This window comes from Rhincodon typus, chromosome 11 (genome assembly GCF_021869965.1).
Source record: "Rhincodon typus isolate 14 chromosome 11, sRhiTyp1.1, whole genome shotgun sequence".
Lineage (NCBI taxonomy): Eukaryota > Metazoa > Chordata > Chondrichthyes > Orectolobiformes > Rhincodontidae > Rhincodon > Rhincodon typus.
In genome coordinates, this window is record NC_063342.1 from 16,870,687 (window position 1) to 16,889,208 (window position 18,522).

General features: G+C 39.8%; 1 protein-coding gene across 6 annotated transcripts in view; it reads right to left on the reverse strand.

Moving 5' to 3' along the window:
- Positions 1-18,522, reverse strand: part of erg (ETS transcription factor ERG) — a 256,741-nt gene that overhangs the window by 124,556 nt on the left and 113,663 nt on the right. The window contains exon 1 of one of the 6 annotated variants that reach the window (XM_048603142.1): positions 11,309-11,423. The exons of the other annotated variants lie outside the window; for them this stretch is intronic. Within the exon in view, the coding sequence (XP_048459099.1) occupies positions 11,309-11,326 (18 nt within the window). The 5' untranslated portion in view covers positions 11,327-11,423. Of the gene's footprint in view, positions 1-11,308; positions 11,424-18,522 lie in introns of those variants that run through there. 6 annotated transcript variants of the gene reach the window in all.

Below are 18,522 nucleotides of genomic sequence, written 5' to 3' on the forward strand. Positions count from 1 at the left end.
CTAAGTTATTTCACAATTTTCAACTGTTCATGAAGCAAATTCCTAAATCCAACCCTGTCTCTTCCATACACTCTCTAACAAGAATTTCTGGACAGTGATTAGGAGCAGGACATCTAACTGATCATTCTCTTTCTAACTTGGGGCTATTAGGACAACTACAGTCCTTTGCCTCATCCACAGTTGCCAGGTAACAGCACAGACCAAACGTTGAACCAGAGGCTTTCCTGTACTGTGTTGCTCTTCATCATACAATGTAAACAGCAACTTTGTGACCCTAATTTAACATTATTTTGATGTTTCAGTGTGATAAAAGTTACAGAAAAATGATTTTTTTTATTAGTTGACATTGAACTGATGTAAAAATATTGACATGAGATTCAGAAAATAGCTAATATCAAAACATGTTATATTTCATGTAAGAATGGATACTTTATAGGCAAAGCAAAGCATCTTCTTAAAGAACCCTTAAGAGGAGGTTTACAACAGGAAACATGATAGAGATAAATAAGATACTGGAGTAAATGCTAAGAACTATTTTAAGTTATTCCTTTAAAATGACATGGAAATTACATCACAGAAGCAATCCATTTTGTCTAATTTGTCCATGCCAGTGTTTATCATTTATACAAGCTGCAGTTCTAATCCTGCCCTTCTTGTTCCCCTATTTCTTTATCATCTTTCAAACATTTGTTTAACCTATTCTTAAGCATGAATACAGAGCTAAATTTTGTTCTGAGCTCAGGGAAAACTCAACCTGACATTCATGGCAGACAAAATTCACACCTCATGCATGTGTGACTTTACAAGGAATTTTCATCTTTTCACACAAGGGTCGAGTTCTAAGTTCATTTTGTGAACTGCGACGGAGTGCATAAAGAGTGTGAGAGCATTAGTAAGTCAACTAGAAGGCCGACCTTGGCCCCCACATCAATTAAAACTCCCCCTGAAGTGCACAATTCACTTCCTCACTATTTTTCTCCTTCACCCGACACCCATCACCATGCCTCATATTCTACCTCCGTTCTACCTCATATTATGCCACCTCCCCCCTTTCCGCCCTGCAAATGACCCATATTATCCCATGCTACCTCACATCGTCCATGCTATCCAATGCCTCCTCGGGTTCCTGCATGCCACTCATTACCAGCTCACATCCCCTAAGCTATCTTTATGACCCCATCCTCATGTATCCCTCTATAGACACTTACCCAATCTGCATAGCGCCCAATTCTCAAGTGCCATGTAATAGCAATTGGAGATATAACAAAATAATTAATATTAAATCTATAATAATCTAACACTGATACTGGACCAAGAACCCCAAGATAAAACACGGTGATATCCTTTAAGTGCCTATTAAGTTCATGAATAAAAAAAGAATCACATCAAAGATTTATTTTATAGCATGCACTTCCATCTTCAAGGCGGGTGAAAGTAATTGGTTAATTTACCAACCCGACAGCCCAGCCTTGGTAGAAAGTGCTCAGCTAGACCTGCTTTACATTCTGGGTCTGCTGTGGGATGCAGTAGAAGCAAATCAATGACAGCCAGAGGGGCAGCTGAATGCTGAGGTGTGCTGTTTGTAAAGCTGATCTCAGTTCTCTCCGACATTACCACAGTCTTCAGTTCTTATTCCTTACATTCCCATCCTCTCCATGTGCCATGTCTATGCTAACCTATGCCCCTTAACTCATCCCCAAACATACCCCGATGTCACCTCATCAGGCATACATGTCTATTTGTACAGACTATCATCAATACAGAACCAATAAACCCAAAGTAACAATGGCATATGTGGAACAGCTTAAGAAACAACCATACATAATTTTCTTTCAAAGAAACTCTCTTGCTAAAACAATATGAAAATGTCAATCAACCAGGCCTTTATCAGTAACAAAACTTGACACTTTGTTTTTATTCATTCACAGCATGAGGACATCGTTGGCCAGGCCAGCATTTATTGCCCATCAAGAGGGTGGTTAAGTGCCAACTACATTATTCTGGGTCTGGAGTTACATGTAGTCCAGATGAGGTAAGGATGGCAGGACATTACTGAACCAGATGGGTTTTCTGACCATTGGCAACGGTGTCATGATAATCATCAGACTCTTAATTCCAGATGTGTATTGAATTCAAATTCTACCATCTGCTGTGGTAGGATTCAAACCTGGGTCTCTAATTTAACAGGCTAGTGATTATACCACTAGGTCATCACCTCCCCTATAAATTTATCCTGTGCAAAGCAATTATTGAGGCATAAACAAAAAAAAAGGAAGAATTGGCTTATGACAACATCATATATCTGTCAATTAGACAAAGTTTCCCTTCTCCCTCACAGTGTCAATTACGTGAAGCCTTTTATGGGAGTCTGGACTCTCAGCCAATGGAGAAAGCGCCATATTACAATGGATAAAAACTGAAATTGCTACCAAGCTCTGAGGAAGGGTCACCAGACCCGAAACGCTTGCTCTGTTTTCTTGCATTGATGCTGCCAGACCTGCTGAGCTTTCCCAGCAACTTCTGATTTTGTTCCTAATTTGTAGCATCTGCAGTCCTTTCAGTTTTTATATTACAGTGAATAATTGAAACACAATGTCCTCTGCTGTCATGGTTTTATGTTCTAATTTAGTTGGAGTGCTACTTTAAAAACAACCTAATGCTGAAGATAATAAAATAGTTCTGCACCTGTTCGTCTCCCCCTTCCCCCATGGGCTGATAAATACTTTATCTGAAATAGAAATGCATATTTGTCCTATCAATGAAATGGGGAGATTCATTATGACAGCTGCACCATTATGAATTATTGGCTGGGTTTCAAAAGCCTCAGTTAAGCAATTAGTTTTAAAATCACAAGAACTTTTATGATCTTACAGTAACAATGTGTGGAAATTAATGCACTCTGCAACAGTGAGTTTGGTGGCAGGGAGTATTACTTTCGCAGGAGCAAAATGATCGAGGACTCAGCCATTTTAGACCACAAGATATCAGAGCAGAATTAGACCATTTGGCCCATCAAGACAACTCTGTCATTCGATCATGGCTGATATTTTTCTCAACCCCATTCTTTTGCCTTCTCGTTCTAACCCTTGATCCCCTTACTAATCAAGAACCTATTTAATCTCTGTCTTAAATACACAAAATGACTCAGACTCCACAGCCTTCTGTGACAATTAATTCCAGATTCAACACCACCTGGCTGAAGAAATTCCTTTTCATCTCAGTTCTAAAGTGTTGCCCCATCACTCTAAGGCTCTGCCCAAGGATCCTAGTCTCTCCGACTAGTGAAAAATCATCTCCACATCCACTCTATCCAGGCCTCTCTGTATTATGTAAGTTTCAATCAGATCCTCACCCAATCATCGAAAGCCTTTCATCCCCAGTATCACTCTTATAAACCTCTTCTGGACCCCTCCAGAGCCAGCACATCCTTGCTTAGATACAGGGCCCAAAACTGCACACAATATTCCAAAAGTGGTTTGGCCTGAGGCTTGTACAACCTCAACAGTACAACTCTGCTCTTATATTTTAGCCCTCATGAAATAAACACTAACATTGCATGTGCCCTCCTATCTGCCAAATTAACCTGCATGTTAACCTTAAGAGAAACCTGAACTAGGACTCCCAGGTCCCTATGTACTTCAGATTTCTGAAGATTTTCCCTGTTTAGAAAATAGTCTACGCCTCTACTCTTCCTACCAAAGTGCATAACTGCACATTTTCCCACACTGATTTCCATCTGCCATTTCTTTGCCTACTCTCTTAGCCTGTCCAAGTCTTTCTGTAGCCTCCTTGCTTTCGCAACACTACCTGTCCCTCCACCTATCTTTGTGTTGTCTGCCAACTTAACAACAATGACCTCAGTTCCTTTATCCAGATTTTTATGTATAATGTAAATAGTTGTGGTCCCAACACTGACTCCTGTAGAACTCCACTGGTCCCTGGCTGCCTTTCTGAAAAATACCCCTTTATCTTTCCTCCCTACCTTCTGCCAGTCAGCCAATCCTATATCCATGCTAGTACTTTGCCCCTAACGTCATGGGCTCTTATCTTATTTATCAGCCTCCTGTGTGGTACCTTATCTGTCTCCCTCTCTTCTTCACTATGAATGCTATATTAGCCCTTTTCCAGTCCTCTGGGATGCACCTGGACTCCAATGATTCCTGAAAGATCACCACCAACTCCTCTGCAAAATCCTCAGCTATCTCCTTCAGAACCCCAGGGTGTAGTCCATTTGGCTGATTTATTTACCTTCAGACCTTTCAGCTTCCCCAGCAGCTTTTCCTTAGTAATGACCATTAAACTCACCACTGCCCCCTGACTCTCTTGAAGTTCTGGTATGCTGCTAGTGATGACTGATGGAAAGTACTTATTCAGTTACTCTGCCATTTCTTTGTTCCCCATTACTACTTCTCCAGCTTCATTTTCCTGCAGTCCAATGTCCACACTTGCAGCTGTCTTACTTTTTAGATATTAAAGAAGGCACTTGCAATCTTCTTTTATAATACAAGCTAGCTTCCCATGATATACCACCTTCTCCCCCATTACTGCCTTTTCAATTGTCGTCTCTGGTTTTTAAAGACTTCCAAATCTTTTGGCTTCCCACCAATCTTCACGACATTGGATGCTTTTTCTTTTGCTTTTATGCTCTCCCGGACTTCCCTTATCAGACATGGTTGCCTCATACTCCCCTTTTTTTTTCCTTGGAATAAATTTCTGCTGTGCCTTCCAAATTATCCCCAGGTAAATCAGGCGCTTGGAAAATTATGGCCGCATTGCCCATCTGCTTATTCTTTCGATAGGACGTGTAGCCTTGGATATTTAGTTCCCAGCCCTGATCCCCTTGCAGCCATGTCTCTGTGATACCCATAACATTGTACCAGCCAATTTCAATCTGCACTACAAACTTATTGACCTTGTTAAGTACACTGCATGCATTGAAGTATAACAAGCTGACTGCCCACTTTCTCATCATTGTTCCTTCATCTGCTATGCCTGAAGTTAGATTCCTGACACTTTCCATACTTTCTGTTCTATTAATTGTTCTGGAAACTTTAATAACCCCTGCTGAACCCTCTCCTTCTTTAACTTGTTCCATAATTTTCCATGCACCTGAACAACCACCTCAACCCAATTTCCACCTCCACCCCATCGCTATTTAGTTTAAAGCCCTATTTAGAGCCCTAGTTATGTGATTTACAAGAACTCTAGTCCCAACATGATTCAGGTGGAGCCCATCCCATCAGAAAAGCTCCCTCCTTTCACAGTACTGGTGCCAATGTCCCATGATTCAAAACCCTTTCTCCCACACTAATGCTTGAACCACACATTTACCTCTAATCTTGTTGACTTTGTGTCAATTAGCTCATGGTTCAGATAATAATCCAGAGGTTATGACTTTTTTGGTTCTGCTTTTCTCATTTAGCCCCTACCTGCTCATTTTTCCTCAACAGAACCTCATTCCCCTTTCTCCCTATATTGTTGGTGCTCAAGTGGACCATGTCAACTGAATCTTTCTTCTCTCACTCCAAGTTGCTCTGCAGCCCAGACGAGAAATCCTGAACCTGGGCACCAGGCAGGCAATACAGCCTTTGGACCTCTTGATCCTAACCATAGAGAACACTGTCTATTCTCCTGACTATACCATCCCTGATTACAATTCCATTTCTCTTTTCTCCTCCCTCTTGAATGGCTCCCCATACCATGGTGCTATGGTCAGTTTGCTCATCCTCCCTACAGACCCTACTCTCATCCACACAGGCAGCAAGAATTTTAAACCTGTTAGACAAGCTCAACAGCTAAGGCTCCTTCAGCACTACCTCCTGGATCCCTCTACCCGCTTTGATCCTAGTCACATCCTCCTGTCCCTGACCACTGACTGAATTTGAAGTAGTTAATGTAAGGGTTGTGACTGCCTCCTGAAACACAGCATCCAGGTAACTGTCCCCCTCCTTGATATGTCTCAGTGTTCAAAGCTCAGATTCCAGCTCGTCCACACAGAGCTGCAGTTTTTCAAGCAACCAACACTTGCTACGGATGCAATCTCTCTGAACCACAATGGGGTCCACCAGCTACCAGAACATGAAGGTACCAGGCACCACAACATTACCTGGCGTGGCATCTCTATATTAATTACCTTGTTCTTTTTTTGATATTTTAAAAATTTCTCACTGGTCTTTTAGATTATCGCCTGTAAATATTTCCACTATTTGCCTTCAATCTGAAAGTAACCTTTATTAGAGAGTCAAGTGAGTTGCTATTACCAATTGATGAACTTACAGTTTGTCTATGGTGTCACTCTTTTTCAGTTGTCCCCATTCCTCTCTGGAAAGAAAACAGAGTAAATGCTTCAAGTCCAGTGACCCTTCTTTAGATTTTGAAGAAGGGTCTTTGGATTGGAAATGGTAATCCTGTTTTCTTTCCATAGATGCCATCGGACCTGCTAAGTATCTCTGGCAATTTCTTTCTTCTGTTTGTTACAAGCATATCCTGTTTAGGTTTGTTGCAGGCTTCCAATGAGGTCCTTTGTTCAAAGGCACCCAGTGCCTGGCCAAGAGACCTAACAATGGAAAGAGAGGGGCCCACTAAGAGTCATTGTGCCTTTGTTCTGACCCCTTCCCTTCACGTCTCACAGGAGTTAATTGTATAAGGGAGATTTACTTCACCGTATTGTACAGCACTGTGGTGTGGTATTACAAAGTAGAGAGCGTACTGAGCAGGGAACAATTGAAACTGATATCTTTAAAGGGAAAAAAAATGAAAATGTAATATTACTCTTCATACTTGGCTAAAATAATTGAAGCAATATTTGTCATTAAAAATACTTTGCAGTCGTCATGACTGCATGACGTAACACAAGTCCTGGAAGTGTTTTTATAGTCACATTGTTAGGTGTGGTTATTGTCATTGCAGATTGCTTACTTAGAGGCTTCTAGTGAGGATCTTGAAAATAGCCCATTCAGCCCTTCAAATCTGTCCCATGATTCAAATGGATTATGGCTGAAGTCCAACTGAACATTTATTTACCTTTGATGCATATCTCTTGCCATTTTCTCTCAACAGTTTTCTGGAGGAGATCATTCCAGATTTCTAATAACCTTTGTGCTGAAACATGCTTCCTGACATCACCATTTAAACAGCTTGGTTTACAGAACTTTAGCTGAAATTCCCTCCCAAAGAAAGTAGCTTCTATATACCCTGACAAATATTTTAATCATCTTAAACACCTCATCCATTAAACTTCTTCACTCCAGTTTAAATATTGGAATTGCTACATTCTGAGAGTACAGTTCTGTTGTAATCAATTCCTGGCAGCGATTAGAAGACCTCAATCTGAGTGAATCTCTACACTAACATGTGAAGAACTTGAATCAAAAGCGTGCACTTTAAATATTTTGTGGGTTGTCAATTGTTTGAAAAAGCATTACCTTAAAGCATTTAAATAAACTCTTGCGTGCATTCATAAACTTGAAACAACTCATAGATTCAAATTGTAAACCAAGTTCATTGTTGCCCTAGTGACATCACGTTGAAACACATTTTTATGTGGGACTTTGTTTTATGAAGGCATAACTAATTAAATAATTTAAAATAAAATTCTGACAAGTCCAAAAGGAAAACTGATAAAATGAATAAATATTATTGCTTATGTCTATCAGACAAACTAAACAGCGTGTTTAAGGGAGCAAAACATGTCAAAGCTCTTCACAATGGTGTTAATAGCTAAAACATAACACCAGGCCACAAATAAGACAGGTGACCAAAAACATAGTGAAAGAGGTAGGCTCTAAGGAATATCTTAAAGGAGGACTGATTTCCTTAGAGCAGAGAAGATTAATTCGGGAATCTGATTGATGTGTTCAGAGTTCTTAGGAGTAAAGACAGGGTAGAGAGGCAGGAACTTTATCCTTTAGTAGAGGGGTCACTAATGAGTGGGCACAGATTTAAGGTAAAGAGCTGGAGATTTGGAGGAATATGAGGGAAAAAAGGTCGTCCAAGTATTTTGCAGGTATCTGTAACTCACTGTTACAAGGGTGGTAGAGGCAAGAATATGCAAGACATTTTAAAAACTATTTAAGTTGAGAACTTGAAGAACTATAGCATACAAGGCCAAATGGTATTGGAATAGATGGATTTTGGAAAACTGGCAGGGACACAGTAGGCTGAAAAGCCTCTTTCTGTGTCATAAAACACTATGACTCTAGAGCTCCACAATTGGGGAAGGCAAGAGGTTTAAGTAGTTAAGTCCATAGTTTAGGGCCTAGGAAGCCGAAGGAACAGCTGCCAATAAATAATGGAATGTTGAAAATCAAGGATGCCCAAGAGGCTAGAATTGATGATGTATTGATATCTCGGAAAAACTGAAGAAAATGGCAATGGAAGAAAATGGGATAACAAGGTGTAGAGCTGGATGAACACAGCAGGCCAAACAGCATCAGAGGAGCAGGAAAGCTGACGTTTCGGGCCTAGACCCTTATTCAGACCCTTTTCTGAAGAATAGTCTAGGCCCGAAACGTCAGCCTTCCTGCTCCTCTGATGCTGCTTGGCCTGCTGTTTTCATCCAGCTATACACCTTGTTATCTCAGATTCTCCAGCATCTGCAGTTCTTATTATCAAGGAAGAAAATGGTGCGGCTTTGGAGAAATTCAAAAACAGTGTCCACAATTTTAAATGAGCTGCTTGACTTCCTGTGAGCTGACCTTGTTCGGCAAGCGCAAAAGTATAGATGGAATGGCATTTAGTTTGAATTACAGGCTTAAGTTCCTGGAGTGTACAAGGTGACAGGCCAGCCAGGAGACCATTGGAACAACCCGTCAGTATGAAGATATCTATCCTGGTAGTGTTAAAATTAACAGAGCCGAATACCCTGATTGCTGAGCTCCTATGACCACTGTAAGTTTGGATATATATAACCTAACTCCAGATTTGAATCAGTAGTTCTGAATGCACACAAAGACTATTCATCAATTTAATTATTACTGGTGCCACTGAGTCTTCAGTAATAAAATCCTGCTGAAATTTAGGATTGAGCCTCAGGGCATTAAGAAGACATAATATAGCTTTGTAGAGTGCTATTAAAACTAGGGTATGCATTCATTTCTTTTCTGAAGGTTAGTTGATGTTGTTAAACAAAAGCAATCATTTGTCATCCAGCAGCTGGAGATCTATACTGGGGATGGCAATGGGGAGTTGGCATATCAAGATTTCCTGGGCATTTCTCTCTACACTTCCCAGTGGATAGCTATAATTAAGAGTACTGCTGCAATTGGTCAACTGTCCACAATTTTAGCAGAAGGAATGGGTGTGACTTCAAAAATAAACATCACTGTTCAAGCAGTGCACAAAAGAGAGAGCATATGACAAAATTGCCAGCAGCACCTTCAAATGGGGGGGAGACAAGAAAGATGGGCAGATTTACTTGAAACAAAAATTTAAATAAACCGCACAGGTCGAAACATAAAGAGTTCTCTTCAGCTAAATCATCAAAGTGAAACCAGAAGAAGGATTCTGATGGTGCACGTTTGCTGCGCGTTCAAGCATTCTTTACAATTGCTTATCCACACATCGTCTGCTTTGCTGCTTAAATAACAGCTCCAGCTGCCGTTGCCAGAATCTTCCGAATGGCACGATCTCCCAATGAGCAAAAGCGTGAAGCTGAAACCTGGGCCATCAAGCATTCATCCCACACACAGCCTGTGTAGAAAAACAGTCTGCGTGTGCTGGAATATTCGAGCAAGGTTGGCATAAACTGCCTCAAGAGTGATTTCTTGCTTATTGTGTTCGGCTGCTTCAGTTTGATTTGGAATAACAGACTCAAATGAAATATGACATGCGTTCATGCCAAATATACTGTAGTTAGTTAATCAGTCGGAGTAGCATATTCATTCCTAGGGAGTTCAATTTATTTCTTCCCTTTGTTTTCAAATTGAAATATATGTATCACCAACAACCATTATTGACTGTCAGTGGTATACACAAATTCACCAGAATGCGAAAAAAAGATATTGAAAACAATTAGAATTAGAGTTCAATGCCAACTTTAAATAGACTGACTGGTGACAGTTAAGCTTTCTATCCAACAGACCTTATATTTCAGATTTTTTCTATTTCAAAGAAGAGGAGGGATTTTGGAAACTCCAATGTTTTTCTTGTGTAAATTTGGAGAAGAATGCAAAAAGCAGATTCTATCTGCTTGCTCCTTGGACATCATTAGGTAGTGGTTTAAGAATGAAAATGGAAACAAGGCTCAGTAATTTGTGGTAAAATCCAGGGGAAAGACTCTGCTCTGTGAAATACTTCCAATGAGTATGAGTGAAGATACAGACATGTGCACATAAGCAGATCAGAAAATAAATTTTTAAAACAAATCCCTTCATAAATTCACAATATTCTCCCAATTACAAAAAGTTAAAATAGTACACTAAAACAGAATGTCATCTTTAAAACATAACTCAGCAACTTTTGCCAAGCAAATGCCTCAATCATCAGAAATTTAAAAGTAAATTCCAGACAAAATCGGTTTCCATGCACTTTGACACGGTACCAATGTGAATGAAAATGTTCATTCAGCTTCACAGAAGGTACTTATGATTTTTCATTAGTAGTAAAATTCCGCATAACTAAAATAAAACTGCAGGGCTGCGCTGAATAAGCACAATCTAAGAAACAATTCAGAACATTAATTTCTCACTAATAAACCCAGAAACACAATCCATTTCTGCAAACAGACTAGATTACGTTTTGAAATTTTTCAACAACTTCCATCCACTTAGGTGAGTTTATAAAGATCCTTTACCAAGACACATCTTTGAAATCCCTTGTAATGGATCCAATAATTACGCACCAGTTGACTCAGTTTAGTGCTACCCCCAGTCTAGAGTACACAAGTGAGCTTGCTACAATTAGATTTCAAACTAGTAATGAGAGTCCATCTTCACATTTGAACATCTCAAGGCAGTGCCTTGCCTGGGACTCGCACTCACTCTTTGAAGCGATCGCTTAGCCAAACCCATGGAACTGGCACCGGGATAGAAAAAAAGTTAGAGAAGGAAGAATGTAACAATTAAGCACCTCACTTCTGTCCAGGGCGTGTGTGAAAATCTCTATCTTTTCCTCAAAAAAAGTCGTTCAAACAACCCGGACAGTTCAAGTAGGAAAGAGGAAATTTTACAGGCAGCACAAAGGAAATCTGCTCATCGCCTTCCATTGTGGAAAAGAGGGTGTTGCTTCATTCACTGTTTAACACATCTGGCGAAGAGCAATGATTTGTAGCCCAACATTTACAACACAAAAAAAATCCATCGACTCTTACCTTTATTGTACTGGCCATTTTAAATCAAAAGAACCCTTTCTCGAATCTTTATATTGTTAACGAAGTTTATGCCCAGTCAGGGCTGTTGAAGTTTTTTTTTGGAGGCGGCGAGATTGTGCTAAGTCTGGGAAATGAAGTCAGTCGGTAGCAGGAAGAGGTTTCTATTGGTTCTGGCTGGGTTAGCTCTAAGAAACAGGATATTTTGGAGTACAGAGATAAGAGTGACCAGAAAACAATGTTGTTTTTCTTGATGCGTAGTTGATGATTTCTTTTTTTTTCTCTCTCTGCTATGTTTCGAAAGCTGATCTTCAAGGCAGGTGTGAGATGATGGTTTCATGTCTAATTCACACAGCTTTACCACAGGATACAGATGTCATATTGAAATGAGGGCTCAAAAATCTGACCATAAGTTGTCTGAAATGGAGGGCCTGTGTACATTATGGTGATGATTATTATTTTCTCTTTGCCCCCACTGGCATTTTCCTCCCCTTCCTCTTTTGGAGGTGCTGATGCATGTTGCTAAGACAGTCCACAAATCTAACAGACCTTTGGTGTCTTGCCCAAGTGCCTTTTCTCATCAGTGCGACACATTATACTCAAACTAAGATAACAAGGTGTAGAGCTGGATGAACACAGCAAGCCAAGCAGCATCATAGGAGCAGGATGCTGCTTGGCCTGCTGTGTTCATCCAGCTCTACACCTTGTTATCTCAGATTCTCCAGCATCCATAGTTCCTACTATACTCAAACTAATCCTGTTCTTATTTAGCATCCAAAATATGCGACAAGGAACGTGCAGATAATTTAAGCGTCAACAAATATTTTACCAATCACTTATAATGTAGTAAAGTCCTACAAGATTACAATCTGTCCCAAACAGCCATGGACCTGAAACTACATTAGCGGGGGTCATCTAAAAATTCTCCATCTACAATTTTTCAGCAATCATTAACCCAAATTTGGAAGTTTCTTCTCAAGGCCTATGTGGTGTGATTCAAAGGTATGTTAACAATCCACAGAGGAGCACAGCAGTATGGATAGACCATTCAGCTGATTCAGCTTGCTCCATCATTAAAAGCAATCATGGCTGATAATCTATTCCATGCTATTAACTTATTTCTTTATGCCATTGGTATTTAGAAATCTCCCAGACTCAAGTTTAAACAAACTCAAAGATTGAACTTCCAAACATTTCTGAGGAAAAGAATTTCTCCTCATCTTGTTCCTAAGTGGTTCCACACTTTACTTAAAATTATATTCCTTGGTTCTTGGCTTCCTAATCGGGGATACATGACACGTGCATCTACCCTATCTATCACATTAAGTATTTTGAAAGTTTCAATGAGATCACCTCTCAAACTCCAAAGTTGTAGAGAATACAAGCCGAAGTTTCTCGCCAGTCTTGCTTCAAAGGACAGTTGCACTGTCCAGGGAACAAGTCCGGTGAATGTTCATTGCACTACCTGTGTAAAAATAATATCCTTCCTAAGATAAGGAGGGCGAACCTGCACACAGTACTTCAGGTGCAGTCTAACCAAGCTCATATACAACTGAAGCAAGACTTCACTACTACTGCACTCAAATCCTCTTGCAATAAATGCTAACAATACCATTAGCCTTCCTAATTGCTTGCTGCACTTGCATGTGTGCTTCAGTGACTTCTCGTCAAGTACCCAGCTCCTGAAACTTTTGTTATTGGTTGTAACTTAAGAAAGAATTGTGGTCAGGTGATAGACTTATTACCCACAGATGATTTCAAAACATTTTTAATGGGAAGTAATACAGGTAAGAAATTTAAATTTTTCTTGTGTACATCATTTTTCTATCCATTTGTACAGTGCATTGTTTTGTCTTTGCTGTTTACTCCTGTAGCCAGAGCAGACTGTAATCTACTTTTTGAAATCTCCTAGGTTGCAATAAAATCTCCTTATGCTGAATATTTCAGAGTAAAGTGATATTACTATGGATTGAACTTTCCTGTGTAAAGTACATCGTCTTTGGTATTAATCTCAATAGCAGCGTAAGGGTTTGACCATAAGACATAGGAGAAGAATTAGGCCATTCATCCCATCTAGTCTGTTCTGTGACTTGATCATGGCTGATATGTTCAGAGTCAGAGTGTCACAGAGTTATACAGCATAGAAACAGACCCTTCGGTCCAACTTGTCCATGCCGATCAAGTTGCCCAAACTAAACTAATCTCGCTCGTACCGCATCTCTCTAAACCTTTCCTATCTATATACCTGTCCAAGTGTCTTTTAAATGTGTAATTATACCTGCATTTACCACTTCCTCTGGAAGTTCATTCTGCAAATGAACCACACTCTGTGTGAAAATGTTGCTCCTCTGGTCCCTTTGAAATCTTTCTCCTCTCACCTGAAAATTATACCCTCTAATTTTGAACTCCCCTACCCTATTGCTTTGCTATTCACCTTGTCTATGCCCATCATGATTTTATAAACTTCTATAAGCTCACCCCTCAATGCCCTAAGCTGCAGTGAAAAATGTCCCAGCATATCCAGCTTCTCCTTATAACTCAAATCCTCCAGTCCCGTTAACATCCTTGTAAACCTTTGCTGTACCCTCTCCAATTTAATAATATCTTTCCTATACCAGGAGTACCAGAATTGTACACAGTACTCCAAAAGTGGTCTTGCCAATGTCCTGGACAACCACAATATGACATTCCAACTCCTATACTAAATAAAGTGAACAATGTAGGCAAGTGTGCGAAACGCCTTTGTCATCACCCTGTCTACCTGTGACAGAATGTTCAAGGAAATATGCACCTGAACCCCCTAGGTCTCTGTTTGACAACACTCCCCAGGGTTGCTTCACTGTCTCCCTTGTTAGGCTTCCTTTCCATTCCCCTTCTCTGCTGTGCCTGAAGTTAGATTCCTGACCCTTTTCACACTCTCTGTCCTATTATTTGTTCTGGAAACTTTAATAACCACTACTGAGCCCGACCCCCAGTAACTTATTCCATAATTTTCCATGGAACTGAACACCTGTCCTCACTATTTAGTTTAAAGTCCTATCCACAGCCCTAGTGTGCAATTCGCCAGGACTCTGGTCCCAGTATGATTCAGGTGGAGCCTGTCCCATTGGATCAGCTCCCTCCTTCCCCAGTACTGGTGCCAATGTCCCATGAATTTGAACCTGTTTCTCCCACACCAATCTCTGAACCATGCATTTACATCTTTAATCTTGTTGACCATGTGCCAATTAGCTCATGGTTGAGGTCATAATCTGGAGATTATTACATTTTTGGTTCTGCTTTTTTCATTTAAGCCTTAGCTGCTCATATTCACTCAGCAGAACCTCTTTCTTCTTTCTACCTATATTGTTGGTTCCTGCATGGACCACATGAACTGGATCTTTCCCTTCCCACTCCAAATTCCTCTGTAGCCCACATGAGATATCCTGAATCTGGGCATCAGATAGGCCCTGTTCCCTGACTATACTATCCCAGATTACAACTACACTTCTCTTTTCTGCTCCTTTTTGAATAGATCCCAGTACCACAGTGCTGTGGTCAATTTGCTTATCCTCCCTACAGCCCCCCACCCTCATTCACACAGGAAGCAAGAATCTCAAATGTGTTAGTTAAGCTCAAGGGTTAAGACTCCTTCAGCACTACCTCCGGGATGCCTCTAACTTACTCTCTCCGATACACAGCCTCCTGTCCCTGACTGCTGACTGAATTTATGGTAGTTAATCTAAGGGGTGTGACACTGCTTCCTGAAACACAGCATCCAGGTAATTCTCTTTCTCCCTGATGTGTCGCATTGTTCGAAGTTCAGATTCCAGCTCATAACTCTGAGCTGGAGTTCCTCAAGCAACCAACATTGGCAGCAGTTGTTAAAACCGAAAGAACTGTGGATGCTGTAAATCAGGAACAAAAACAAAGTTGCTGGAAAAGCTCAGCAGGTCTGGCGGCGTCTGTGAAGGAAAAAACAGAGTTAACATTTCGGGTCTGGTGACCGTTCCTCGGAACTGAGGAAGGGGCACCGGACCTGAAACAGCTTTTCCAGCAACTTTGTTTTTGTTTGTTGGCTGCAGTTGTGGTGACTATGAACCACAATGGGATCCATCAGTTCCCACATCATGCAGGTGCAATACATCACCCAGCCCAGCATCTTCATTTTAATTAATTAGTTCTTTATTTGTATTTTTTTTTAATTTGAACCTGTCTTTTAGTTTGTAGCCTGTGGATGTTTTATCTCTTTCCCTCCAATCTGAAAGGCAACCTACGATAGATAGTCAAATTAGTAGCTATTACCAACCAACCAACCAATCAAGTTACAGTTTACCTGTGATATCACTCTTTGCAATGGGCCCTGAACAATTTATCCCATTTTAAAAAATCCTTACAAAGTACGAGCCAAGAAAGAAAACAAGCAAAAAGCAACTCTTCCCCTTGCACCAAATTCCCCCATAGCCTCCAAATGCCCTGAATTATATATTCACTTGGGCTGTGTCTCACTTTGGATGTTCTCGCTCCTTCCTGATTGTGCGAAGCTTATTGCCCTTGCTGATTGTGGTTGATACATTTCTAAATAACCAAATTTTTAATAAATTGCAAAGGAACTTTGGAAAAGGAAGTGAATGAGGTAATCAAGAAATATTCTGAAGATCACTAATCCAAACTGAATGACATGCATTGTACTTTTATGAGTTTTGTGAGGAAATGTACAAAGGAAAAAACAAGTCTCTACTCAAAAAAAGGAGTGATTTTGTTCAATAGTTATCAGATCGGAACCAATGGATTCAGCTTTATTACTTTAATAACTGTTTCTGCTTTTACAATGATTATGTCACTTGAGTTGTAATCCAGAAGCCTAGAGAATTATTTCATAAAAATATGAATTTAAAACCTATCGTGACTATTTAGCCCAATGATCTGAAACTACTTCATCGATGACCTTCCCTCCATTATAAGTGGGGATGTTTGCTGATGATTGGACATGTTCATTACCATTCGTGACCCTCAGATCCAGAAGCAGTCCATGTCCAAATGCAACAAGATCTGAACAACATTTTGGCTTAGCTAATAAGTAGCAAGTTATATTCATGCAAGGCAAGTGACAGGCAATGACCATCTCCAACAAGAGAGTATTTAGCCGTCTCCCTTTAACATTCAGTAACATTACCATTGTTGAATTCCCCCTATTATCAGCATCCCAGAGGTTACCATTGACCAGAACAATAACAATTACTATAGGTACAGTGCACATCAGATATGGGAAATTCTTTGGCAAGTAACCTCTTGACTTCCCAAAGCTTGTCTCTAATCAATAAGACATAACGAGGAGTGTGATGAAATACTCTCTCCTTGCTACAAACAGTCAAGAAGCTTGCCACAATCAAATCAAGGTAGCCATCTAGACTGGCATTCCCTCCATTAGTGACACACAATGACAGCAATATGTACCATCTACAAGAAGTACTGCAGCACCTTACCCAGGATCCTTCAACAGCATGTACATAACCTACAACCTAGAAGGACAAATGTAGCAGACACATGGGATAATCACCAGTTGCAAGTTCCCCTCCAAGCCACTAACCATTTTGACATTGAGTGTTGAAGAAACTCAATAGGTCTGGCAGCACCTATGAAACCGAGTTGATGTTTTGAGTTCAATTTGACTTGTTCTGAAGAAGAGTCTTATCAAATTCGAAACATTAATCCTTAATTTTACACTCAATATGTCTGGCACTAAAAGTTAGCATCCAATTTAGCTTCTTAATCATGAGCTGTACCTGCAATTTAATGTTGTGTGACTTATGCACCAGAACATGTAAATCCCTCTGTACTATGGAATTCTGCAGTCATTTTCTGTTTAACTTATACTCTTATTTTTCATTCTTCCTGTTAAAGTGAACAACTTCACATTTGTCCGCATTATATTCCATCTGTCAGATTTTTGTCCATTCACTCAATCTATATCCATCTGCATCTTCCTTATGCTTTCTATACATTGTACTTTCCTACCTAACGAGGTGTCATTTGAAAATATAGCTATCTTACCTTCACTCTCCTCATCTAAATCATTGATATAAGTAATAAAACATTGAGGCCTCAGCATAGACTCCTGCAGACTCTATCGTCACATCTTTCCAATCAAAAACCCATTTCTACACATTTCTGTTTCCTGCCAGTCAGTCATTCTTCTATCCATGAGCTTTCATTTTCCACATTAATCTTTGATGTGGCACCTTATCAAATGCCTTCTAAAAATGCAATTATAGAGTTTGTACATTTTCCCTTGATCCACTGTGCGTGTTACTCCTTCAAAATCCAATAAATTGTTTAAACATGACTTCCATTTGACAAAACCATGTTGACTCCTCACAATTATCTTGAGTTTTTCTACAGCCATAATCTCTTGAATGAATCCATTTGAACATTTTTCGCATGACTGATGTCAGGCTATCAAGCCTATAGTTTCTTGTTTTCTGCTTCCTTTCCTTCTTGAATACAGCCCTTATATTTTCTACTTTCCAGCCTGTTGGAGCCTTTCCTGAATTGAGGGAATTTTGTAAAAACAATAAAAACACATCTACTACCTCATTAACAAACTCTTTAAAGACACTAAGATGAAGTTTTACTTAATCCTTTTACTTACTTCTTTCCTTTTTAATTTTCTGTATTTCCAGATAACTTCCCATCATACACTAACTTCTTCATCTTGATTAGTCATTTAGTCATTCTCTGCTGTTTATATTCTGGCCAATCATCTGAACTGCCTGTCATCTGATTTGTCACTCATCTTTGCTTAACAAATGCCTTTTTTTCCTTAAGTCAGATACTTTCCCTAACTGCTTCAAATCACCATGTAAGGTGGATCCACCCTTTTGTATATAATAGGAATACAACCATTCTGAGTAAATTATAATATCTTTTTAAATGTCATTGTGTTTTTATTGTTTTATCCCTTAGTCTAGTGTGTTTGTACACTTCAGCTCGCTGAGCTAATATGTTCACATAATTGACCTTATTTAGGTTTAAAACACTAGTCTTAGATCCAATATTCTCCCAATCAAACTGAATGTAAAATTCAATCATATTTTGGTTGTTGCTACCGAGAAGTACATCAAGCCCCAAGTCATTAATTAATCCTGTCACATTGCACAATGGGGTTAAAATTGCATCAGAGATAGTAGGAACTGCAGATGCTGCAGAATCTGAGATAACAAGGTGTAGAGCTGGAT